This window comes from Ambystoma mexicanum, chromosome 6q, assembly GCF_040938575.1.
Source record: "Ambystoma mexicanum isolate Mex_15411 chromosome 6q, UKY_AmexF1_1, whole genome shotgun sequence".
Taxonomy (NCBI): domain Eukaryota; kingdom Metazoa; phylum Chordata; class Amphibia; order Caudata; family Ambystomatidae; genus Ambystoma; species Ambystoma mexicanum.
The window spans coordinates 1,357,373,278-1,357,401,222 of record NC_090937.1 but is presented as its reverse complement, the minus strand read 5'-3'; the positions used below and the strand labels follow the sequence as shown (position 1 = coordinate 1,357,401,222).

Below are 27,945 nucleotides of genomic sequence, written 5' to 3'. Positions count from 1 at the left end.
CAGAGATGCGGGCTTGGATGAGGGCTCTCTTCTTGGAGAGAACAGAGAGCCGGTATTGCCTTTGGAGCAGGCGACAGGCCAGTTTGTCAGAGGATGAACATGAAGCACGCCATTTCCTCTCTGCCACCCTGCACTTGCGTTTACGTGGAGCAAGGACTAGTGAAAGTGAAACGTTGTAAAAGAAAACTACTTCAAACTGAAGCGATACAGGATATCACTACAATTCTTCCAAAGAAAAAAAAAGAAACTAATACTTTATCAAGTACCACAACCAAAGAAGAATGTACTGTTCAAAGTAAATCAACTAATTCTTATAAGAAGTAACACACACTCAGAACAAATGACTTCGACACAGAACTCTCAGGTCTATTCAAATTTTCCAAATATAACTGCTGTAAATTGCTACACAAATGTAGCAATAAATATTCTATTCCAATTGCCACCAATTATTGACAACATTTACTTACACAGTAATGACCAATTGTGTTTTCAAATGTTAGTCCTTCATAGAAATGCAACCAACAATCCTGACAACAATTGTATTTGTGGTATTTGTGGTAGTGGTAGTGGTATTTGTGATAGCACGTGAAGGTGTTTGGTTGTTGTCAAGTTTTGCAGTGCAGTAATTGCAAAGTATTAAGGGGTCAGTAATTTCGTATTTGTTTTCTGCTATATGGTAGAGAGCTAATTGGAACCATTTGGAATCTTCATTATCTTCTATTTTGTACATTATGTCTACAGTTTTTGTGCTACTTTTATAAAAAGTCCTGCGGCAACGCACACACACACACTCACAGTTTGGTACTTCAGCGGAGGTACTTTTAAACTTTAGTATTTCTTTTTTGTATGTGTTTAATAGAAGGTTGCTATTTGTACAAAAGTTGCTAGTTTGTTGTAAAGCCATCACATTTTTTAAGTGGCTTTCACTTCCAAAATATTTTCTCTTGCTATGCTCTATTTCTTCGAGTAGTTGTTTGGCTGTACCATGTAGAAGATTGTTATTTAAATTGGCTAGTGCTAAAGCCGGACTTTTAGCATAGTAGAGTTCATGAACCAGATTTCGATATTATGATGGAAGGGGCTTTTGCAAATAGGCCCTGAAATGCAGGCTAATGAATGTCCTTGTAGTCCTGTGTATTTGCGCACTGGACAGATATCCATATTTCGTAGTAGTTTCATTTTGAATTTGTCTTTGCTTTTTACATACTGATTGAGGAACTGGCGTAAAGATTTATAAGATTTTTTGGCAATGTTACACATTGATGTGCATGGCCATTTGTAGACTGGATGTTTTGGTTCAGTAGAATGGAGAGGTGATAGTTTTCTGGGGATATTTTTGTGAGCAGAGTTTCTTGTTCCATAATGGTGTTATGATGTTTTTCATATCCTCGTCCACTACTATGTATGGCAATTGGGTTGGTTTCCTTTTGTTTATATGCTTCTTCATTAAAATATGGTTCTCTGCTCGTGGTGTCACTCCATTCACCTCCACAGATGTTTAAGAAGCTATTTTTGTTGATATTCCGTTTATTGAGAAGTCTTTTTTGTAGTTTAGTAGTTGGTTTTGTTAGTGGTTTCATTCTGTTTAAAACTAAAATAAATAACTTCCTTTTAAGAAGGAATGCACTGCCTATGAGAGCTTCTCAGATTAATTTCCCACTGTAGGTTTTAAGGGTTGTGCATGATTTCTCTTCTATTTTTATAAGGTTCTGATGGACTCTGTGGTGGAACATTTCTTGTAAAAAAAAAATAAAAAAAAAATGATATGGTTAATTGCCACTACATCAAGATTTATAGGTGCAGGGTTAGCGGTACTGGTAGCTGAAGTCTTGTTAATCACTTTGTTTCATTTTACATTTTGATAGAGGAGGCAAGGTTTCTGTACTGGAAGCTTGTTTTGTTTCGCTTAATGACCGAATTAGCCGTTTTGTTTCTTTTTGTACAAAATCTGCTAGAGAAGGATGCTTATTTTTGACACCTTTATTTTGATTTGCTCTACTTCTGCGTTACTTTCTACAGAGTTGCTTTTTGGTAGGCATTCTTTGGGGTCTGTTGGAGAAAAAAGAAAGTGTGGGTTGGACTGTTGTGTGGTGTATGCGTGCTTTGTGCAGGAGTGTCCGAGTATGATGGTAAGGATGATTGTGGAGGTGTGCGATTATGGAATGGGCAGCTACATCAAGTTAGGAAGGCTATTCCTGTATTTGTGTGTTACTATACTGGGCTTCAGATGACAATATAACGTTTGCAGCTGGCAAGGGGGAGCACTAATACAACATCTAATGGGAAAGGGTTAATACACATGTTTGTTCTACAAAACTAAAATGTTAGTGTGTTTGAGTAACAGTTAGAATATAATGTTAGTATTTACTTACTTTTTTGTATGGAAAGAGTAGGTTTCTTGTTCGTACTTCAGACACTGCTGCTTTTCAGGAGAGTGGTCTTCACTGCAATTGTAAGAAAAAAAGTTAGTGAATATGTGCGTTTATAGAACTTCTGTTAATGTAAACATTGATTTTTTTTTGTTTTGTAGTAGTAGTGTTTTCTTATAACTGAGCATAGTATGCACATGCACTTTCCTTTGCCTATGTGCAACTTTTATATTTTACTTAGAATCTGTTAGTTGAATATGTTTTACAAATGAGCATAATAGTAAACGAATAGAGCACACTTGTTTTTTAAATGTTATGTTATTGGATGTTAAGAGATAGAATGCATTTTTTGTTATTTTTACAGGGTTAATGGCAGAGATTGTACAGAAAAGCATGCAATGTATGCATTTGTGAAGGTGTGGGAAAGAAAGCAGAAGGATTTGATATAGAGGCAGTGGGGTTTTCAGCTGGGAGCCTTTCTAATGATGGTGTCTGTGTGTGTGTGTGCTTGAATGAAGATGCATGTAGTCATCCTGGCTGTGTGTAATTTTATAACACACAGGACAGACTTTTTCATAATTATACTGTTATTTCTCCCATCTTTTAATATGAAATAACATGTTTTTTTAGATAACTGTGTGTGTAAACAAAAATTCGGAGAGCAGAAAGGTTTGCAATTGACACTTCACCGTAGCAGATGGGAGAATTGACAGTAAGTTCATTTTACAGTTTATACAGGGTAAGGTGCAGTTACTCTTTTCATACGATTCCTAGAAGAGCTGTACATGTACTGTGTAGAAAATATTCATACCTGTAGTCTGTGTTCATGCATGAGGATGTGCATGAATCTGCAGTAGAAATCTTGGGGAGTTTTATAATAGTTGTTGTTGTAGGTCCTTTGCAGTCACAGCCCAATTGTACCGAGAGTGATCAATAGTACATCTAAAGTGCTGATCTGTGATGATAGAGTTAGAGGTAGAGTTCTTGGATGTGTTTGGTGGATGATTGTGTGACTGCTTAACAGTAGCCAATGAGGAAATGGTGCAGAGAATGAAGTGGAAAGGGTAGAAGGGCTAACGGGGCCCGCAGACAGGGCGTGCCACATCCGGGTTTCTCAGTAAATCCAGCATGGAAAGGGGACTGTAGGGATCAGTCAATCAGATGTTGAGGTTGTGGTTTGTGTTGAAAGAGGCTGTGTGTAGTGAAGATGGCAGAGGTGGAGAAAGTCAGGGTGTTGGTGGATGGAGATATGTTTGTGCATGGATTGGAGCAGTATGCCAAATACAGGAATGTGGCAAACAATGTTGATCTTAAAGGAGTGGATGTGGTGTGGAGCACTGTGCCTGGTTTCAATGTGCAGGGAATTGTACAAGTTTGTGGAGATATGGGCAGTCCACATGTAGTTATTTTGCACTGTGGTGCTTTGCATTTGGGCTATGTCAGTGCCCCTACTTTGTTGGCAGATTTGGAACACTTGGTTCAGGCAGTAATGAAAATACTTCCAAATGCCAAGGTAATTTTTCTGGTTTAGTACCTATGGCAATATGGGACAATAGAAGTGTTTTTTGTCCTCAGCAAAATATTGCTAGTTGTTCAATCAACCGAGGCACGTTTGCTTTCATGCTTTGAGCTGGTTTGTTCTTTTATGAGAACATTGATTCTGGTAATGTTTATTTTAAAGAGGATGGCATTTCTTTATCTTTTATGGGAAATGCCATGCTGTTTTGGAACATAAGGGTTGCTTTGGAGAAGCTAATGTGAAGAGTTTTGGAGGAAAATAAGAAAAAGAAATACAAAATAAAAAGGTGTTTCTGAAGCATCTGCAAAAAAAGAAATAAAGGCTCTTTTCAGAGCCAATCTCAAAGGGGAAATGGGGCACTATTTAAATTTTCATTCACGTTCAGATTTTTTGATTTGTCCGCAGACACCACGGTTGACCGCGGGCAGCGCGTATTACATATTGGGATTGAGAGGTATGCAAATGAGACTGAGCAGAGCAAAGGATTGGTTGTTAAGGATTACTGGGTGTGTTGTGTAAGGAGAGAGTTTGTCAGTTGGTCTTTTTCCTGAGAGAAGAGCAGATAGCTATGGCTGTGTGTTTCAGATAGCAGATTGTTTGGATTTTGGGAGATTTGTGAATAAATTGGTTGGAGGTGCATGCAGATTGCTGTGGAATGGCTGCACATCTTGGATTCTCTCATGTGGAAGTGCACTGGCATGGAGTGCGTGGAATTAAGTGGCTGTATTTGGTATCTCTCTGTGCTACTTTAGTGACAGAGCGTCATCCAGACATTATAATTATTCATTGTGGAGGGAACAGGTTAGGACATGTGTCTGGAATCTCTTTGTAATTTGCAATGAAAGAAGGACTTGGGAAAGTCATGGACATGTATCCAAACTCCAGAGTAATTTTTTCCCGTATTGCGCAGAGACAAATGTGGCCGTGTTCTTTTTCATTTGGTGCACAAATGGAGAAAGCAAGGCGCAATGTTAACAAGGCCGTTTGTGCCTTTGAGAGATGTTGTATGTCCTCTTTTCAGAATGAAAACCTTATGTTTTTTAGTATACACATTTTTCGCAGAGATGGAGTACATCTTACTTATGCCGGCAATCAGATTTTTCTGCGAAATATACAAAATGCATTGTGACCTTTTTTGGAATTACAGCAATCCATTTTGCAGTAGGTGTTAACCATTTGAAGTTTTTGAAACACAACAAAAATACCACAAAAAGGCTCTTTTCAAGGCCACCACTTCCTCCCATAGAAAAGTCCAATGGTTCCGATAGGGCAGCACCCTAAAAAAAAAAAAAAAAAAAAAAAATAGAATTTCTGCGGGCTGTCCAAGGACTTCTAAAAAATGCACAGGGCACTGCACTATATATTTGTCACTTCTATTTTTAAACTGTGAAAGGCGGCTCTGAAAAGAGCCGTTTGTTTTTTGGTTTTTGTTTTATATATTTTTTTGTTTTTTAAACACGACACACAAGGAAAGGAGGGGAAAGGAAGGGACACCAACCATGGGGATAAGAAAGGGCAGATGGAGAGAGGAAGATGTAGGGTGGGCCTTAGGTGGGCCTTATTGAGGTAGGTCGCAGACCTTCTCATGGTCCTTGACCGCAGTCTAGAAAGCACTCCAAAGGTTCTCCCCCTTGCAGAGTACTGTGTCACAGTACATGCACAATATTGTGACCCTTGAAAGGTAACGGTCAACAGCATCATGAATGGCCTGCGAGGCAGCTGGAGGGATGGGCTGTCCCACAGGAATGTGTCTTGTAGTGACAGGAGCAGAAACGGAGGATGCTACAGAGGAACTCAACCTACTACATTTATTACAACCTTACAACCTTACGAATAGCCCCACCGTGGAATGACCTTCGGTGTCTCTTCATTGATGTTGTACCATAGCTATACAAACCAGGCTTGCCACGACTCGGCACCATGTGGCACTGAGTGCAGATCACCTTGTTCGCACAAGCTTTTGTAAGTCCATCAACAGTGGTAAATAACCGCCACACCCAAGACTCACGGTGAGAACTAGTAGTAGGGACTTCCACTACCTTATCCTCTTCATCACTCTCCTCTGCATCCTCATGCCTGTTCCCCTCTGCAGGCCCCTTGGGTACGTGGTGGTGGTGGAGGGGGGGTACTGATGCCGAGGCAGTAGCAGCAGCAGAAGCAATTTGGGATGCCAACTGCAAGGTAATTTCAATCAGGAACCAAGAACAGCAACCTGCACAATTGTCATGTTGTAAATCTTGGATATCCAAAAGCAGAATGAGGATCAGCTCTGGGTGCAGGTGCGCACTCCGCGACAACACGCGCTGCCCGCGGACACATCGAACACCAAGAAAGGACTCAAAAAGTTGTATGTAGATCGGCAGGGACATTGTCTGGGACATGTGCAATGGTGAACTTTTACTGTAAAATATCTTGGATTGCTCAACAAAGCAATGACATTTGTGATGTCATCTTTGATGTCCTGTGTGTTAGTCTTAGCAGTGCATGGTGGTGGCGCAAGTTATGGTTGCTTAGCTTACCATAACTGGCGAATTTCAAGGGTTTTTCGGTTTTACTTGGAACCAAATCATCCCTTTAACAGTTTTTGTTTTACTGAATTGCATAGATTTTTAGTAGCGCAATTTACCCATAACACCCCTTTAACAACTTTTTTTCACTGAATATATATATATATATTTTTTTTTTTTTTTTTGTTGTGTTGGAAACTGGAAGAGACCTGCGCTTGGTGAAGGGAACCCTGAGAGGCCTACTTAAGAAATCAAAGTACATCAAGATACAAACTGACTTGTGTTTGAAAGTTGGAAGGGGCCTGTGCTTGGGGAAGGGAACACTAAGAGGCCCAGCTAAATGGAAATTTACTGATTTGTTTTATAAGTACTGAAGAGACAGAAGCATGGGGAAGGGAACCCTAAGTAACTTAAAGACACAATGTATTGGAGTTCATTGCAAGAACCCTGTGGCAAAGGACTTGCAAGAACTCCTATTTGATTGAACTAATTTTGATAAACTTAAAACCATGTCTGGCAAGGGAGATGTACGCTGGTGTCCTTATTTTTCTGTTGAACCCCTACTTTTCATTTTTGACAAAAAGGTCCCCTAACACATTTTTGTATAGAGTGAAGGCAAGCATAGGTTTAGACACAGACAAACTTTTTATCTGGACTTTCAGACACTGACATCCCTTAGAAATATCATTTCAGGGAAACATACCTTTAGAGCTAGGGATATTTAAATAAAGGTTTTGTAATTGGAGTCTGTGTCTTTCTTGTCACCATGCCTGTCTCACAGGTTCCAGATGCTTTCACCGTGTTCTCTTTGCTCTTTATCTGAGCCTCTCCAGTGGCTCAGCTGGCAGTCCTGGTATGCTCCCCTGCCAGGTACTGCCTTGGCTCAGGCCCTTTTGACTCGGTTTCTCTTATTTGGGTCCCAGACCCTGTCAATATGGTTTCTCCTGCTTGGGTCTGTGAGGGCATCATGAAGCAAGACACAGACAACATAGTCACATTTTGTATTTAAAGATTTATTTAAGTGAAAAGGCAGGGTGGAGTAAGGCCTAACTTGCCCTATGCTAAGATAAGATTTCCCTGCCTAATGAAAACTAATGATAGTCTGTGTTAGGATGTCCAGCTTAATTCTCCGTTTTCAAAACCTATACTTGCCCTCACAACTAATTGCATACAATGTTTAGGGATGTCAGTCTCAAAAGAATTGTTTTCAAAACAAAGCTCAGAGCGTCTTCTCGCTCTTAGCTTAGTATCAGCTTCACCTTCGAAACAGTTCTCAAAATATGGGGTCCCCTTCCCCAAGAGTTCAAACCTTCTTGCTTCAAAATTAACAAAGTTCTGTGGGACAGCTCCCACGTCAGGGTTTCCTTCCCCCAAGAGTTCAAACTTCTAGTTTTCAAAGTCAACACAGTTCTGTTTCTCAGCTTCAGTTTCTCAAACCAAGACGTAGCAATGCATGAACTGGACTTCAAATATACATTCAATAGCTTTTCACATATAGGGCACTACGTCTAGGCCCAGTTATCGGACCACACGGTCCACCCATTACAGGTCATGCAACCAATACCCTGTCTTCTTGCTGTCATTTCGCCACTGGTTCAATCTGACAGTGCTACTTGGTTGATGCCTCAGTGTCCTAGGCTCCAGACACTGTCCTGTGGCTGCTTTGACCACCATACACTTTATTGTTCTTGGTTATATTCTTGCCAACACAACTCTGGCTCTCGCTAACAAGTCTTTCTCGGTATGATACACCTGGGCCCATCTGGACTTTGGCCCACTCTTCTATTTGCATCTTTGTACCTCCCTAGTGCTTTATTGGCTTTGCTTTTACTTGTTCCCTTGGTTTCACACACTGCATTTCTTGACTCTTCATTCATAACATTATTTTCTCTCTATTCATGAGCCTTCCACTGGCTTTATGGGGCTGTCACAAATTTGTCAGTGCTTTGTACTCTGTGCAATAGTCACAATTGCTTTCCACTCTGTGCGATGTTCACAAGTGCTTGCCATTCACTTTCGTTTGTTCGCAATTCACAAGTGCTTTCAGTCGGTTGAACTTCATTCAATATTTCATTAATATTGGTTCTGGCATTCAACAGTACTTTTAATCATTTTAATCATGTTGCTTTTCACTCGGCAGTGGCAAAGGACTCTGCTTAACGTTACCGGAGTGCCCTGGTCAGAGTGTATATTTGCTTTACACTCACCGGTCACATACCGGCAGTGTTCTTCCTCCTGGTGTCCTTCACAGCAGGCTTCACCAGGCTACCGCTGATTCCTGGCTACTCTCAACTCTGCCTTCCTTTTATGGTCTGTACTGCGTGGGCCTCCCACTTACCTAACTTCTCTCTGCGGCTGCTGCGGTTATGGGGAGCTCCACTGCTTCTCCCTACCAGACCTGCTTCGGCCAATGGCATGACCTCTAGACCGTCGCACAGCTGACCATGGCTACGGTGTCCTCTCCTCTGCAGCACGGCTCTAGCATTCTGGATCTCCAGCTTCCTTTCCTCTAGGCCGTTCCCTTTACTTCTGTACGGTGTGCATTTTTATGTAGTTCAGGTGTGTAAAGTGACCCCAGGTGTGGGTCATTGACTTTCAAGGACTACATTATGCAGACATGCCTGGTTGTTTCTCTGGTATGCGCCCATAGTCGTCGTCCTCATCTCAGTACCAGAGTGGTGTTTGTAATTGTCCGATTTAGTAAACAAAGCCTTTTCACCTCTGTTTCGTCTCTGTTGTATGTGGGTGTTTATAAAATGAGGATGTGTATGCTTAGCTGGTCACTTCCTGATCCCAGTTCTAAGAAGTTGTTTCTGTGGAACAGATTTACTTGAGGATAATGGAAGGGGTTGACAATATCCCACAAATGCTTCAGGGATAGAGGGCTCATTGTGAAAGGGAAAGGGGAGAAACCATGTCTCATGCAAGAACATCCCCTCTTCACCCAGGTACTCCTCACCCGCATATCCACCCCTAGGGTCGGGATCCAAAAGCGATAGCCTTTCCCTGGCCACCTGAGAGGAGGAGTTTGGGGGGAAAAAGAAGAGAGGACACCATAAGGTTCCTCACAGGTCCCAGACCCCGGATTATGGCTTCTAGTATTTGCGTCCCCGTAACTTCTCCAGCCACGTCCCGGTCAGCAGCTGCAGGATCAGCATTGCTGTCTATGGTATTTGAATATCGCTTGCAGTGTCTAAGGATAGGAACTGACAACATGGCGAGTCCCTCTTCCATTTAAGTTCCTTTGAATAAAAGTACTTGACTGATTATTAAAAAGGTTGTCTTGAAGGTTCTTCAGGGAACCATGCCTCTTCTTCGTCACAGTATCTTGACATTGATATTCAGTATTGTCAATCCTGTTCTTCCTTGTCCCAGTACTACAGGTCTTAAAGGTTTGGCATAAGTACATAGGGATGTTGGTAAAAGTAGATAAAGATAAGGGAGGAGCTGTGAAAGAGATGGGTGAGTGGTGGGAATACTGCATTGGCCCATGATGTCCTCCCTTTATGCCAGAGGGGGAATGGTTAATGAGATCCTCCCGCTAAGTACTACCCCCAGGGGTCTTTCGGGTAGCGGCATCACCTCCCTGGACTCATGGAAACTGTCTCCCCTTAGAGGAGAACGGGCAACATCATAGCATTCATCAGAAGACACAAAAGTGAAATACAATGCATGATAAGAGCATTGTTTTGCACAGCTTTTTCTGTACCCCCTCATTTCTAATCACCATATGATCACATTTAAACAGTTTATGAAAAAGGTGCCACAGCCATGGTCACTGCCGTTACTTTTTCCCATCTCTAATAAATTTCTGTTACAAATAGAGACATGTTAAAAAGATATGTCATCACTGGGAGAGGTCCTCCCAATGAGGGCTTATCCTTTTAAGATGCCCTGGCTGATGTCGAGGGGAGAAAGGCAGAGCAGGAACCCACAATACACATGATATATTCTGTTTGCATACAAACACTTTTAATAGTATTCAAACAGTATGATTTTATCAATTCAGTACTTAGTTAAAATCATGAAAAGTTCTGTCCGATCAGGCTAGGCTTTCACGCAAAGATACATTCCATTTAGCAGAGGTATTCCTATCGGGGGCAGGGATTTAGGGGGCTAATGCCCGGGTCTTTTGGTTGTAGCACCGAATAAAAGCTCAGGGGCTACAACCAAAATGCTAGCTAGCCCAGAGTTCCAACAGTCCTGACATTAGTGCAGCCCCAGATCTTTTTCAGGTTTAGCAACACCCTTTCTATTTAGGTCAAAACCCCACTGGTAAGCACGCATGACAAGATCATCTCACACTGGTCCAAACTTGACAATCCGAGTCTTGACATGTTCAGGAAGGGCCTTGTTGGACCAGGGGGCTAATGCCCGGGTCTTTTGGTTGTAGCACCGAATAAAAGCTCAGGGGCTACAACCAAAATGCTAGCTAGCCCAGAGTTCCAACAGTCCTGACATTAGTGCAGCCCCAGATCTTTTTCAGGTTTAGCAACACCCTTTCTATTTAGGTCAAAACCCCACTGGTAAGCACGCATGACAAGATCATCTCACACTGGTCCAAACTTGACAATCCGAGTCTTGACATGTTCAGGAAGGGCCTTGTTGGACCAACACCTTGAGGTGTGGCTTGATTCCCTAGGCATAGAAAGCAAGGCACCCACATCTGGGCATAAACACTTTCAACCGGGGAGACAAACTGAAACCAGCACGCATCAGCAAAGCCAACAGCTTGGGCTTCTGAGTACACATGCAATATGCATTTACCAGGAAGTGCCATAAGGGTACCACCCTTCTGTAATGGAACAGGATTACTAAAGAATTATTGAATGGAAGAATGCTAGGAGAAATTTAAGTGGTAATGATTAAATTAAAGTCTTGCATCAAATAACTGCCTAGCGATATACCACACCTTTTGCAGTACTATTAAGTGTTCAAATTACTTTGTTAGAATCAGTCAGTTTGGACCTTGAGAAAAAGCAACCAGGATCTAACAATAGCAATTTTGTGTGCAGATGCCATTGGCAATACAATTTTACCTGTGAAATGAATACACAATATCATGCTTCCTCTGTCTTTTCAAACTGAGCTCCCTTTACCTTGAGCCAAAATCTACATATTTTCAAATTCACTTTTTAAAGCATTTCTCCAATGTTTGGGAAAGCACCAAAAGACTGAAAAGTTTTACCTTAGTCTGCGGCTTTGTGCTGACTAGAAGGTTCCCTGTAGGACATTTCCAGTTTGGGCTCATAGATAAGCTGCCACTCGGTGGAGCTTTGATTAGGTTGGTCCTTCCAGTTTCTACCTTGAGATATGCCGGTAAATGTAGTTTCCTGGACCAGATAATGGAAAAACTAGCCAGCTTCATGTGAAACAGATATTCAGTGATTGCCAATAGCACTGTGCACAATCACCTAGCAGCATTATAAGAATGCACATTAATTGGGGTAGCCACAACTGCCACCTTCCCCCCTCTGTGGTAGGACTGCCTCCAACTTCCACCCTGGCAGGCCTCCACCCCAGGCTAAGAGCGGTCCCTATCCCCTCTTGGCAGGGTCTGCTTACTGATCCTGTCGCACTGGTAACGGCCCTTCCGCTTTGCACCGTCATTGAGTTGATAGTCTGTACCCTTGTTACCAGTTTCTTTTTTGAGTGTTGAAGCAGATAGCTAAGGTACTCACTAGGGAATGATTTTGGGAGACCTTAGTTCTTAATGGCTCATCCATTTATGTCAATTCAATTTTGTATGGTTGCAGTAAGATCAGCAGGAATGATGTAGTGTTGGGTTCTCGCTCTCATTCCTACTTACCAAAGTGGTCTAGAAAAATGATCTTTCTACGCTAGGGTTTCCTCTTCGGTTACAAACCTATAGGACCAACATGGATTTAGAGGGCTGGAAACTTGAGTAGAGTCTTGGATCTCTTTGCACATGGCTAGAGGAAAGGACCAAGCTGCATGGCCACATCCCTAGTCCCCTCTTACCCTATGATGCAAGCGTCGGCGAACAGCCATATGCTTCCCACATCTCCAGGGCAACTTGTACGCCGCTACGAAGGGGTTGGCTGCTCTCATCTCTGGCGGCCGCGACAGGACTAAGTGTTGCTCCTGCTGCCGCATCCACAAAGGAACCCTAAAACCTGTAGTGTGGCTCACGTTGCTTAACCACCTCCTGTTCTGTAGCTCTCTCGTGATGTAGTCTTTGTGTCTTGGACATCTGTTTCTGTCTAGTCTCTTCTGTTCTTCCTCTCTCTGCTCCACACCTGATGCTCTGCAATGCATTTGCAATATCTTCAGAGTTACAAGGCTTATGTAAAAATCATTAAAACTGCTAGTTTTGATGCATTTTATTGGAATAACTGATATTATTTTCCTGAGATGGACTAATGCATGAGGTTTCACATTCACAAAGATCTTCATCGGTTGGCAACAAGCACAAATTAGTAAAAGGAAACCGTAGTGAGTTTTACATCAAGGGTGGCTGAATTGCAAAGAATGCGGTGATGTGATCATCTTATATAACACCTGCAACTCCAGCAGACAAAGCAAGTAGAAATATTTCACTTTAGAAATGTCCTTTCGAAAATACCCATCAATCGCTGTTCTGTCCAGGGTTTTCTTGTTTGTATTGCAGATCCTCATCTCCCAGCAGTGCCCAAACCAAAACCAAGAACATCTGTTGCAGAATTGCAGGAATATAACCTGGTCAGCGGAAGCCGAGTGACACCGAGACGACTGTTGCACAAACCCTCACCTCCAGACGTGCCCCATGTGAACTGTGCCAGGAAACCTAGATGGGTACGGTTGACGAGAATTGTAAAAACAAACCATTTGCTCCGGCTGTCATCCAGACCCCACCAGAGACGAAAACTGCTACACTCAGTCCCAATTGCAGAGGGAAGGCAGGCCACAGTTTAGGCGCATGAGGAAGCTGACAAATAACCAATGGGAGCTGGAAGAAGATAGAATAGTGTAAGCTAGGCTATACAAGCCCAGCCAGGACAGGTCACTTTGAACGTGTTCTGGCGAGGTCAGGAGTGGAGTTGGTGGACTGAGAGACCAGGCACTGGAAGGCAGACAGTGGAGATGAGTGTCAGATGGACTGTGGCAGTGTTTGGGCGTGAAGATAAGGCATGTGTGAGAGAGAGTACCACCAATTGAGGGAGCGTAGTGCAGGTTGTTGGGTGGATGGGTGATGTGGGAGAGTGAGGAAGGGCTAGGGAGAGAAAGAGAGAGAAGAGGGTTAGTGAGTGTAGGCGTTTGTGGAGTAAGTGTCAGAGAAATAGAGAGAGGCTTGAAGATAGTGGGAGGAAATAGGGGTATTGGTGGAAGGGAGCAGATATGGAGAGAAGAGTTGGAGGATAGTGGCTGGAGAGGGAAGGAGATAGTGAAACAGGGATAGAAAGCAGGGAGTGTGGTAAGATCAGGACAGAGAGAGAGAAGGAGGAGTAGGTTGTGTAGTTTAGTCATGGGATGGTGGCTGTGGTCTATAGAGGGAAGTAGAAGAAGGGTAGAGAAATGGTGAGATTGGTAAGTGCTAGGGCAGAGGGGTGTGGAGAAAAGAGGACACTGAAGAAGTGGAGAAAGGTGCAAAAGGTTCGGAGGTGAGAGCCTGGAAAAACTGCCCAAATGGCGAAAGGAGAGAGAGTTAGAAATGGCCACAACCCTTCTGCCTCCTTCAGTGAATGCACTAGAGGTTACCTGGTACTAGAGTTAGAACATCGAGAGGGAAAGTATGGACGCCTGTACTAGGTTAGACAGAACCCTGGGAAGAATGAGGAAAAGTCATAGGGGCCCCCTTATTCTAGCCATACCCAAGCTTTCCGGAACACCTTCTGTGTATTAGAAATAAAACCCTCAAAAAGTTTTCCGTATTGGTTGGATTCCTATGGCTATCTGTGACCAGAAGCAATACCGGCATAATCTGCCCATAGAATATAGCAACTCCCGGATGCTGACCGATTGTGATAATCACCCTCTGCGTCAGCTCCGGTCATTCTGATATTGCCTCTGGGCTGGTAGAGCCCTAAAAGCTTTCAATAACTGCATAACTTTAAAACACACAATCATTATTAACTCAAGGAAATAAAACATTTGACATTTGACAGGACATTCAGTTTATTATAAAGGTTGCACTAAATACTTACCCTAAACTTCTGATTTATTGGATAAATAACTTTTGCTCTTGAAGCGAATGCTGCAATATCACCAGGTGCAGAAGAAAACTCATCATCCTGCAGAAAAAGAGAAAGGGCGTGACTTCATGGGGACACTTTGTGCAGCTGTGGCAAGGCTTTAAACGAATGACCTTACTCGCCACGCTGTGCTGAGGTGCATTTTACTAACAGGCAGTCATTTAATACATGGGCGTCAGGAACGGGTACGATTACTTTGTGTTTACATGCGTTTGAAAGAAGTGCTCTTGAAAGACACGGAAAGCTCCATGTGTTCCTTAAAAAACAGCATAATTTGCGCATTCACACTTTCTCCTGTGAAACGTCAATGCTCAGTAAAGCACAGCAGCTTCTCTCCCAGAAGTTTCTCATTATGGCAACAATGAAATACAATAATTCTATGTCAAGACAGAGGCAAGCATTATGCTTCAACTACAATTTATTTCTGTCTCCAGCAGTTTCAACAATAAAAACACATTTTGTAACTTTCCATATGAAAAAAACATTACTTTTTTGTTTTACTTTTTCAAACAAAAACTACATTTCCCTTTTATCCCAGGCCAAACGTAGTCCCAATGTACTGGTCAGGTGGCCCTAGTCCTTCCTCTTCCTGTTCTCTCCCTCTTCTTTCCTGCTCTCCAAGCAGTTAAGTAGTGTTCCTTTTTAGCTGTGTAATTTATGTGTATATCTAGCAAGATTGTTCGATTACAAAGCTAAATATTGATGTATGACAGCGCGCACAATAGTAAGTAGGCATCCATGCCAAAGAATGGAATGATTAGGAGCGAGTGACACATTGCAGTTCCTTTTACTTCAGGTTTAGTTCATTTCGGAAGACAGCTGCCCCATGCCACATTCTCGGCATGCTACGGGCTCACCGTCCTTCCCATACGCAATAGAAGTGAACCCCTCCCTGGGAGAGGAGGAGTCTAGCTAGTGCTAGTCGCCGAGAGCAGCCCCCACCTTTGGGGGGCAGAGTCAGGCTCGCGGGAGCCTCGGGACACGCGAGGACAGCGCAAAAAATAGTCCAAAGCCCATTGGAGGAGTGGGGAGCCCCCACCCTTGGTAAGGTGGGGGTTCCCACGCGGCAACAAGAAAAAACCATTTATTACAGTACGCGCTTCCACCAGAGAACAAATTCTCACACTGTAGAACAAAATGAATACTTGAAAGCTTACCTGCCACCCGCAGAGCAGGAGCAAACCATCAGAACCCTCAAATACAAGGGAAAAAGCGCTCATAACACAGCAAGGTACAGGCTGGTCACTACAATAGCAAACTTTTAAAGTGCCATACTGAAGCCTGCACTGCAGGATAAAAGGTGCAGCCTCATACAAAACAACACAGTGAGTCTTTGGACTTGCCACTACACCATAACAGGTATTTCAAGGCACATTACAGCACAGAAAGATGACAGAATTCGAGTGGAGCTAGGAAGAGAAAGAGGCAGCATACTCTGAGGATCCGGCCTATAGCTTCAAAGAAGTGCTGGGAGACTCAATGATAGAGGCAGTGGCTCAGGGAGTGAAATCCTTGCAGGAAAGACTAGAAACCATTGGAACATATCTGAGGCAGAAGGAGACATGCACCATACCGAAAGAAAGCAGGTCCACAAGGGTCACGCCAGAGGACCCACAGGGGTGTAAGAAGACCCAGAAGAGAAAGAACTCTTCTGACCCACCCACCCCCCTCACCCCCCTAACCCCCCCAAGTCATCCAAACGGGACAAAACTGAAAGCCCCTGAGGCTATCAACGCATTCATAAGATCGCAAGACGCATTCATGCAGAAGTCAGGAGTGCAGAGACTCGTGACCCCCCTACCCGGGGGAAGATAATATGGGCAAAGAAGAGAGCCCACAGGGTCCCCGCATCCCTTATAGGATGACAACAATGAAGGGGATGATGAGGAGGTGCAGCCCCCGCCGGAGAAAAAGTTGAGATAACTCAACAATACAGAGGCCAAAGAGGGAATCTCAGACATGTTCGAGCCAGAGGACATCGAAACCCTAAATCCTCAGATTGGCTGCCATCGCCAAGGGTCACAAAATACATGACCCACAGGTTACGTAAAGCCCCAGAGAAAGAGGCAAGACAAAGAATGCGGGCAGAATTCCCCAAACCTGAACTACCGGGGAAGGTAGCAGAAGCACCGGAGATCGATCCGAAGATGCTAGCCTTCATTTCGAAGACCTCCAGAGATCCCAGAAAAGGGATTGACAGATCCTGGAGATGTTGCCAGGAAAGGGTGCTCGATCTAGCGGAACCCCTCGCAAAGATCATGTATTTAGCCGAACGAGCAAGAGATACACGGGAAGAAGTGGACCCAGAAGTCCTCGCTAACTGGGCACAAAGGGCAGTATGCCTCCTGGGCAAAGCTAATTGCGCCATATCATCTGAATGCAGAAGAGGACTGCTCCTTAAAATTGATCCCAAGTTATGCGACCTAGCGTCGTACGAAGCGGGTAAAGCACCCCAAGGACTACTATTTGGTGAGACCTTCCGGAAGGAAATGGGGAGGTTCGTAGGAACCTACACCTCCTTAGAGAAGGTCCAAGCGTCAATAAAGAAAATATTTCACGGAAGAGTTTTTGCCGGGACCAGTCAGCACCGAGGCTGAGCGACCGGTTGCTACCAAGCCACAAGAAGGCCTCAGAACAACAGGGCCCACTATTGGGAAACAGGCAGCAGGACGTCTTCTAACCCACAAGAGGACACTTCCTGAGAAGAAGGCGAGGCAGAGCACAGGGAAGAGGACAGAACTTCCCCACAGGTGAGAAAGTACACATATCCGCCAGTAGGGGGGGGGAACATTGACATTTTGGGGGAACTGGCACACGCTTTCCAGCAACACCTGGGTATTGCAACCATTCAGAGGGCTGCAGCTAGAATTCACACAGATACCCACACAACCCCACCCCCGTCCCTCATACTCAGCATAGAGAGAGAAGTAGACCTTACACGCAGAGCTGCAAAGCTTAGCGAGCAAAAGAGCGATAGAGCCTTGCACTACAACCCCGAAGTTTATAAGCAACATGTTCCTGGTACACAGGAAAGACAAAGTGAGGTCCATAATAAACCTGCAAGAGATAAACGGCTGGGTGGTTTACCACCACTTCAAGATGGAACAAATCCACCAGCTCAGAGACACCCTCAGGTAGGACGATTGGCTCACAAGAGTCAAACTGAAGGACGCATATCTCACAATACCAGTTCAAGAAAAATATCACCCCTTCCTAGCGTACGACTGGACGAGCAATTTTTGACATTGCCATTTGGGCTAGGCTCAGCACCATGGGCATTCACGAAACTCATGCGGCCCATAGCAGCAGCAATTGGAGAGAAAGGGATAAGAATGAGAATATATCTGGACGACATCCCGCTGATGGCAAACAGCAGAAAAAATGCTCCAATATCAGACAAGCTCAGTGACACCCCTCCTGACGTCACAGGGGTTGCTAGTGAATCGGGAGAAATCAGAAGTCATTCCAGCGAGGATAATGTAATTCCTAGGGTTCGTCATAGACACCAGGTCGGCCACACTAGAGTTGCCAGCCAGGAAGATTAATAAAGACATAAAGAGGGAAATAAGAAATTGCCTCAGCGAGAATGTTATCTCTCTACGGACAATAGTGAGAGTAGTGGGTCTGCTAGCAGCTTCGATCCAGGCGATGTTCCCAGGACCTCTACATTATCGAGCCCTTCAACGGCTGAAGATAAAACACTTAGAACAGGGTTTATGATACCATCAACTAGTGCAGTTGAATGTAGAGTCGAAGACAGAATTAGAATGGTGGCTACAGAATACGGACACCTTTAACAGGAAGGCCATATTCGGTGATCGGCCCGATCTAGTGATAGAATCAGACGCCTGCAGGGCAGGCTGTGGAGCCCACTGCAGAGAGCTAGAGACAGGGGTAAAGTGGAGTATGGAAGAACTCAAATTGCACATCAACTGTCTAGAACTATTAGCCGGGTCATTTGCGATCAAGGCATTTACTAAAGACAGAGGGAATTTGTGTATCCTGCTGAAAATGGACAATATAGCAGCTGTCAGATACGTCAATCATTTAGGAGGGACGAAGTCCAAATTATTAGCGGAACTGGTCAAGGATTTCTGGCACTTATGCCTACAGTCAGGGACCTCAGTAGTAGTGGAATACCTTCCGGGTTCGCTCAACATAGTAGTGAACTGGAACTTCAGATACCTGGCAGACACTGGACTGGATGCTAGACAAGGACATCATTCGACAGATAGAGGAGCTCTGGGGACCAGCATACACACACACACACACACACACACACACACACACACACACACACATCTATTTGCGTCCAGGCTGAACGCACAAAAGAGCAGATACTTCAGCTTTAGACTAGACTTCAGCTTTAGACTAGACTCGATCGCAGCAGGCGTGGATGCATTTCTCCAAGATTGGAGAGGAGAGACGCACTACGCCTTCCCTGAAAGTTTGCCAAGAGAAAGCGACAATGATAGTGGTGCCTCGATCTGGAAATCGTATTATCCTCTGAGAGTGAGAGGGACTCTTCGGCTGATAGTGTGCATTATAGTAGGAGACACTGGAATCTCCCAGGAATTTCAGCGCAGGCTGCTAGCCTCATCGCGGAGTCGTGGGCACCATCGACTAGAAGGAGCTACGACGCAGCTTGGAATAGATGGTCACGGTGGTGGTCACAGGATGTCTTCATCCCGTTTCAGCCCCTTTTGTAGAAATATTAAAATGCTTAGCAGAGCTGCTTCAAGACTGGAAAGCATATAGAGCAATTGGAGCATACAGATTTGCAATATCAGCGCATCACATATCCATAGAAGGATTGCCCGTAGGGGAGAACATAGCGGTAGTTAGTCTACTTAAAGGAATAAGATTTAGGAAACCGCCAAAGCCGAAATTTGACACCTTATGGGATGTTTCAGTAGTCCTGAAACTACTAGCCAGCAGGCCAGGGAACATATACCTTTCACTGAAACTATTGTCAGGGAAACTGGCGATGCGTTTGTGCCTAGTGTCATGTAGAAGAGTAGCATATGTCAGAGCCCTAGATGTGAATAGTAAAGTGTATGGCCCAGAAGGAGTAAACTTCACTCTAGTCAGAAGAACAAAGACAGATTCAATGGCAATAGTCTACCCCTACCCGCAGGAACACCCCAAGTGGTGTGTAGCAGCCTGCATAAAAGAATATGAGCATAGGATCGCAGAGATGAGTCCGATGGGGACAACACATTTTCTAATAGCGCAGAGAAAACCTCACAAGGCAGTAGCGATGGCCACCATAGCAAGATGGGTGAGAGAGGTGATGCAGTCAGAAGGAATAGATATGGCTAATTTTGGAGTGCATTCCATTAGGGGCGCAATGGCTTCAAAAACTCTAGCACAGGGTGCGATGTTGCAAGATATCTTACGTGCGGCCGACTGGGCCAGTGATACAACTTTTAGAACATTCCAACATTCCATTTTAAGCCTGTACATTCAGTGGCAGAGACAGTAATGACAAGCTTTGAGCAAGCATAATGCTTGCCTCCATCTTGACATAGAATGAAGATTACCACTGCTAATAGCGCAGGGAGTCTTGGAGGTTGATGGAACAGAGGCACAGGGGTGTCTGTGAAAGGACTGTTGTCCATAAAGAGGTGTGTATCAAGGTGGGGGGAAGGGGAGGACTATAATTAAATGGGAGTGGATCATAACATCCAATGCTGTGTGCAACAAGGACTGGTGATATTACATTGCGTTTTGCTTTTTTCACTGTGCATACAATTCTATATCAAGATCGGAGGCTCGGATTATGCTTTCTCTTTACTTTAAACTCGAGCAGCATTGAAACTAATACAATATAAAAAAATTGTACACATTAAAAACTACATTTCCCAAGGAATAGTCTTTCGTGTGTAGTCCATTTTTGATATGTCCAACTAGAACACGTGACTATTTCAACCAATCCTGATACTCATAGTCCAATATCTTCCTTTCCATTCCTCTGTCCTTACTCTTTTTTGCTGCTCGGGCAGCCAGTAAAGTGATTTACCTCAGAATACGATTTGTACTGTTATATGGTGTGTGACTGGATGAATTATGTTAGACTAGAGGCACAAGCGCAGCACGAAAGGGTTTGGTGGAGTTTATCCGCAGCCAGGGAGTTTACATTTACCTCCTTAATTTAGCTTTCGCGACGGGGCGGCAAGCTCCAGCGAACACAATGTTCTCTGAGTATTGTGATGGGGCACTGTGGTCACGGAAGGGATCCTAAGTGCAACAGGACCAATTAAGGATCTGGCGTTCAATGATCACATTCCGGGACCATCTGAAGGAAGGATTGAAAGCTCCGAATGACACGAAAAGGAATCTCTCATAAGAAATATAACACACACGCAATAACGCGAACACAAGGAAAGTGACGGTCATTGCACCGTCAAGAGAACTCTTAAGTTCAACAGACCGCTACCTGGTGGCTGAAAATAATACCGACAGAGAGCAGGGTTTGTCGAGCCTAAAAGAAAAGAGAATTAACCTGCCGTCAAGCAGGGAAGGAGGCAGCTGTTTAAACAAGTGCTACGCACAAAAGACGGGCTCAGACCCAATACAAACTGCAACAGTAAGAGAACCCAGACCCACATAAGCTGCTTTTTTAACGGGTACAGGCCCAGTAAACCTGCAGAAACCCACCAGCACTATAAAATGCACAGCTCCAGCAAAGAGTCAAGCAATATAATGTGTACTGGGTACAGAATTGGGTGCATAGACATAAAGACATTTCAAGATGGAAGACATCCATCTCTTGAGAGACGTGTTACAGACGGAGGATTGGTTGGTCAGGATAGACCTCAAAGATACCTACTTAACGATCCCAATGGCAAGGAAGATCAGAGGTTCCTCCGATTCTTGTGGGGAGGCCAGAAGTGGGAATTCACATGCCTCCCAGTCGGGCTAGCATCAGCGCCTTGTGCATTTACAACCTTGTGCATTTACAAAATTGATGAGGATAGTGGCGAGTCACCTAAGAGAACAGGGCATCAGACTGATAGTGTACCTAGATGACTTTTGTCTGATGTGGCAGGACAGGTGGAGGCTGGTGCAACAAACTGAGGTAACAATGCAGCTATTGCATAATCTGGGATTTCTCATAAATTTGGAGAAATCCGGTTTGAAAGCAATACAGACAATAGAGTTTCTACGATTCGTGATAGACACGAGAACAGCCTTGCCCAGCCTACCTATAGCCAAAGTGAACATGATCAAGAAGGAGATCAGCTCAATACTAGTGAGGGAGGAGTTATCGCTCAGAGAGTTAGCCAGATTGGTAGGGAGACTAGCATCATCTATCCAGGCGATATACGCGGGCCACTACATTATAGAACTCTGCAGTGCTTGCAGATCCAACACTTATGAAAAGGGTTATCTTACGAAGAGAGAGTCCTGATCTCCTCAAAAGGTGAGGACAGAACTATGGTGGTGTTTAAGGCGCATGAAAGCCTGGAATGGGAGAGCAATATTTGGCTCATCCCCGGACCTCATCATAGAATCAGATGCCAGCCATTGGGGCTGGGGGGCCTGTTGCGGAGAGATGACAACGGGAGTCAGGTGGTCAGAGAAGGAGCTGAAAATGGATAATGTCTCCGCTGTATGCTACATAAACAGGCTGGGCGGGACAAAGTCCAGAATGCTGGCGGAGCTGGCAAAGGATTTCTGGCATATGTGCCTAGAGAACAAGATAAGTATTACAGCAGAATATCTCCAGGGTCTGCAAAACAAGGTGGCAGACTGGAATTCGAGACATTTCAGAGATGACAGCGATTGGCAGTTAGACAGGACACTATTTCTAACACTATTTCTATCACTGATGGAAATGAGGGGATCAAGAAGGACGGATCTTTTCGCATCCATGCTGAACGCTCAACTGAGTCGCTTCTTCAGCTGGAGGCTAGATCCAGCAGCAGAGGCAACAGACGCATTTCTACAGAATTGGGGACCGTACAAGGAATATGCTTTTCCCCCCCATTTGCAATGATTCAGAGAGTGGTAGCACAGGTCAGGAGACAACAATAATAATAGTAACGCCAGGCCCTCCCAGACTTTCTCGAATTGTCAATCAACATACCACTGATACTATCCCAGTTCAAAGAGCTAATTCAGAATCCAGTGGGGGAGAGTCATCCACTGAACCAGGAAGGGGACTTGAGACTGATTGCGTGGGCAATTTCCAGAGGCCTGGCAGAAGCCAGAACTTTCGGGAGACGCTGAAAAATTAAATCGAGGATGGTTTGGCACCGGGTATCAGAAAAGCCTACAGATTTGCTTTGGAAAGGTGGAGTAGCTGGTGCGTGGAACGGCACATACATCCCACGAGAGCAGATTTAACCCAGATAGTAAATTTTCTAGATGCTTTGTCAGCACAAGTCAAGGCATACAGAACAGTAAACACATGTAGATCAGCCATATCTGCCGGCCACCCCAAGATAGGGAATGTGGCAGTAGGAAAACACTCACTTGTATGTAGACTCCTTAGAGGAGTGAGACTTTAAGACCTCCATTACCCAAACATTCACAGACAGACGTGGGAACTGAATGCAGTCCTGAATTAGCAATATCAGCAAAACTCACTACACTACTCGGCCTCATATCTTGCAAAAGAGTGTCTAATGTAACAGCATTCAAAACAGACGGGAGCTCCTGTAGCCCTTCAGGGGTCACATTTTACATTAACAAGAGAACTAAGACAGGTTCAGAACTTTTTCCTACTCAGCTTTTCCAGACCAATCTAAATTATGCCTGGACCGGTGTCTGAAAAAATACGTAGAAATAACAGGTACTCTTAGAGCAACTGGTGTAACAATTGTTCATCTCACTAAGCAAACCTTTCAAGGTCACAGCAGGGGCGATTCTAGCCGGATGGGTTAGATGGTGTATGCCTCAGTCGGGCATTGACATTGGAACCTACGGGGCTTTCCAAATGCTATTAGTGAGACAGCCAGCGAGAGTATCAACTTCAAACAACCATCCAACACTTTTCCCAAAATGGAAATGAGTGACACACAGAGGTGAGGAAGCGTTAGTGAACTCGCAGTGCTCAACATACTTGTCTGCATTAATAATAGTTGTACCCATCTGGGTGGCATGAAAACACCTGCCAGATCACGCTTGGACCTCTGCACCTTGTATTAAAATCATGAATGTATCTTAACGATGAGATGGCTGCCGATATTTCACTACTTACAGACGTCCTGATTGGTCTTCGTTTCAGTGCACAGCTTTATATTGACAATTCATGACAAGGAAAGAGGTTTTGAGAATTCTTGAGGCTAAGTCTGTGGGTATTATGGATGGAATACCACACCAGGAGAGTGACGGTGGAACTAGCACTTCGTAGTAGTCCAACAACGGATCGGAATATCGACCCTACATGGGTGGAAACACGCTATGATGGCTCGGACTGCTTGAATGATGCTTATTTTACTAGGATGGATAATACGGAATCACCAATTAACATTTCGGGGGGTGGGGGCTTTAAGGACCTGGAAGATCGTGTGACTTCAATTGCATGACTACATTTTAGAAAACAGAGAGACAGATACAGTAAAATTCTAACTGATAAGACAGAATGAAAAATGGGATAGTGTTCTGAAAAATGGGAAAGTTAGAAGACGGGGAAAGGTGAAGGGTAACATAATTTAAAAGAAAACAACAGCACGGAAGGAACAAATAATATGTGATGCGGTCAGTACAACATTGACAGAGCAAGAAGATGGTTGTTTTTTTTTGCGGGAATATCAAATGTTTGAAGAAAAAATGTTAAAAAAAGGACTAGGGCAGACGATTGAGATATTATAGTCTTGCTGTTGACAAAGAACTTGCATGCAGTTAACGACTGGATAAATGGCATTAAAGGGATGACCAATCAAGCGAGGGGCAGATAATGCAAGGTTACTGTGGTGTTAAAACAGCTGGATGATCACAGTAAGGTGTGTGTTTTGAGGTAATTATTTAATGAAGCCGATTCCTCTTTGAATAGAAGAAATATTCTTCAGCACATCCAAAAGTATATCGTCGCCAAGGGTCATGACGTCCCGCAATACAAAGCTAATAGAATTCCTCCAAGGATCTTCTATCACAAGTAAATATTCATTTTACAATGTGACTAGTGAAACATGTCATTTCACAGAGAGAGGAATTATTAATTAGAGGTTTTGAGGTCTACTAGATTGAAAGTAGCCTCGCCAAGGAGTTGAGGGGACCGATTTAAGATTTTGAGGAAGGATATGAAGAGTTGTCTGCTTAAGGCATCAGAATGTGGACGAAAACCTATCCTGAAAATGAGCTGTTCTGATAACAATGTAACACACTGACAGGTGGAATGCCCCTCCTCGGATATTAAAGGCTGGTCTTGGCTTCCAAATGCGCTACAACCTATGACAACAGAATGCCCCAGAAGCAAATAAAGATAGATTGCTGATGCTCTCCTGGAATACTAGGAGAACAAGGCTTTTTTGCTCCCTTCTCAGCCAAGCATTTTCATTGTAAACATGAGGTTTTAGTATTCCAGGAGACTTGGCTCCAGGAACGTCTGGTGTTGGGTGGATGTGTTGCCTTTTTCAACATGCAAATAAATGACTCAACGGCAGGTCTACTGGTGGTGTATTAATGGCTTCCAGTGTATAATTGGAGCTGCTGCTTTGGGAAAGCAGCAGGAATTTAGTTACCTGAATGCCTGTCTAATTGGGGGTACCTGTGCAGAAAGATGGCTGGTGATGAATACGCAAAACCATCCACATGAAAGTTCAATGAAAAGATCTATGAAATATTTTATCAATATGGAGCTTGGGAATTTAATTGGCCAAAAATGAAAAGTTGTATTGCGGAGAGGTTTAATGCAAATTGAGTGATAATGAGAACCACGAAGTGGACAAGATTGGATCTTTCAGAAGGTAATATTCTACATAATAATAAGAGGGTTCATAATTGAATAGACATTCTTGCAGACTGGGAAAATGTTACTTCAGTTACAAACACTACCAATTGTCCCCTTTTCTACATCAATATATAACCTTTGGGCAGCGAACATAAACAGATGTGTAGGTGTTGTCTAAATGCCATTGGAGGACTTGCCAATGTTTTACATCAGCTGATCCCACTTGGTTCACAATGCAAAAGGTTTTTCAGAGAAAATGAATACAGAAACCATAGAGTGCTCAATGCAGTAGTGGATCATAAAATGTGTTGGTGCATTTTTATTGCTTTTTTGGTACAGTTAATCGACAGCATGGGGCTTGTATCTCAGGAAGGCCTCTACTTGGAAACAAAGAGTAGACTGAAGTGTAAGCTCCTGAGTGAACTATACCCTATTACAGTCCCAGCTAATTTCAGTATCCATTAATATACCTATGCTATACTTTCTGGAGCACTGCTCATTCTTAAGTATAATACCACAACAGTAACTTCTTGAGACAGGCCCTTATGATATTTAAAGAGTTTGGCATACTTGAACGTTACGATCGTCTCGTTCAGTCATCGTAATTGAATTTATGTATGAGCACTTCAACATATAATCATAGATATAACCATACACTTCATTATAACCATACACTTGATTATGTTTTTGGGTCTCTACGTTTGAGGCTACTCACATACAAACAGCCCGAGATGCTGGTTTAAGTAACAGGCAGTACATGACAGGAGTCTGCAAACTTGAGCTTTCCAGATGTGCTGGACTAGGACTCCCATGATCCCTTGCCATTGACTTTGGCCGATGAGAGTTGTAGTCCAAAACATATAGAGAGCCTAACGCTGCAGACAACTGGTAATTGAGGAGGCCGAAACAGAGAAGCGAGGTAACAAAAATGAACTTACTTCAAGCAACATTTCTCCGGTAGGTGGCTCATCCTTCATGTTCATCTTTTTTTCTCTAGGTCGTTTTTTCGACTCATTCCTTTTCATCATGTTAGTGTCAGCTTCTTCCGATAGCCTTCTAATATTATCCTTTTGAATGAAAAGAGAAAAGTAATTTGAGGATTAATAAGATTACCACTTACTTTAATAATGCGTTTGCCTCTGAAGACAACAGGGTGTATCATTAGTTATGAAAGGACAACGTATTGTATACAGACTGAAGATAGGATCTACAGTTCCATTAACAAATAAGCGATGGGAAAGAAATGACCATCAGTGGAAGTTTTGTGGCCCCCGAATTCACAGTCAACATAAGTAATAAGACTAGCACTCACAGTGGTCACCAGTGCCAGCAATATGAGTAACAATCCCACAGTGCCATCAAAGCCGTTCCTTGCCAAGCCCCACCCCAGATCAATCAGTTGATTTCCTCCATAGGGCAATCAGTGTCGAAGAGTTAATAACAGACCAACAGTTTGAAAATCCCTGAGTGATAATATCTATCAGTGCCACTTCCGCCAGCAACCATCAGTACAAGAGTACCAGTCATGATAACAGTCCATGTTACTCTAGTATTCATAGCCTCTGTGGCCAACACTGCTGCTCCCCCTCCCCCCGCGCAGCAGGACCATTCAGCCTCATTATGCCACACCTTTATCTCCCCTTTCTAGTGTTCATTAGAGTAAGTGTCATGCGTGCCAGAGTTATCTCCCCACACCATTACTCCTTTCTGCTTTTACAGTCATTGGAATTCAAATAAATAATCAGATTTTAGGATACAGCTAATCAATCCATCAATTACTTACAGCTTTCCTGTCAAAGCTTTGTGATGCATTATGCAATATGAACCATTTGTATTCACATGAATTACATTAAGGATTACCTGCAATCCCACTCTGAACCCCGACAAGAGGTCAGGATGAGATAGGAGGAATGGTCCAGACATGGGAGTTATTAGAAGATCTGTGGCGGCTAAAGAATCCAGGTGGTCGCCAGTATACCTTTCACTCCTCTGTTCATGGCACAGCGTCACGCTTAGATTTCTTCTTGATATCACAGGTACTGATTGGAGCAGTTAAGGAAGTCACTATTCTGGTTCGCACCCTCTCGGAACACGCCCTGTTGGCACTGGACATGGAGCTATCAGGAAGGGCGAGTGAGAAGGAACCATGGCGGTTCAAAGGGAAGGCACTAGCGGACATGTTGTTCCGCAACGACATTGTGAAAGCTATAGATACCTTTTTCGAGATCAATGTGGGCTCAGTGGAGTCAGCAGGGACCCTCTGGGAAAGATTCAAATGCGTGATGCGACGGGAATGCATTGCCAAAGAGGTTGGTCTGCTTTGACAGGTTAGACAGGAACTGACCACTGTTGAATCGCGCCTAGGCGCGTTTCAGGCAGTCGGAACCCCGATACTCCCGGTCTACAAGCAGAGAGTAAGCAACTCATGGAGATATTCAAATTGCTGGCATGTAGGGAT

The 27,945-nt window shown here is 43.8% G+C and overlaps 1 protein-coding gene across 3 annotated transcripts in view; it reads right to left on the bottom strand.

Moving 5' to 3' along the window:
- EVC (EvC ciliary complex subunit 1) overlaps positions 1–27,945 on the bottom strand; it is a 946,714-nt gene that overhangs the window by 882,731 nt on the left and 36,038 nt on the right. For all 3 annotated transcript variants that reach the window (XM_069631973.1, XM_069631974.1, XM_069631975.1), the window contains exons 2-3: positions 26,426–26,554; positions 14,540–14,626 (exon numbers count right to left, since the gene is read on the bottom strand). In XM_069631973.1, the coding sequence (XP_069488074.1) occupies positions 14,540–14,626; positions 26,426–26,554 (216 nt within the window). The remainder of the gene's footprint in view (positions 1–14,539; positions 14,627–26,425; positions 26,555–27,945) is intronic.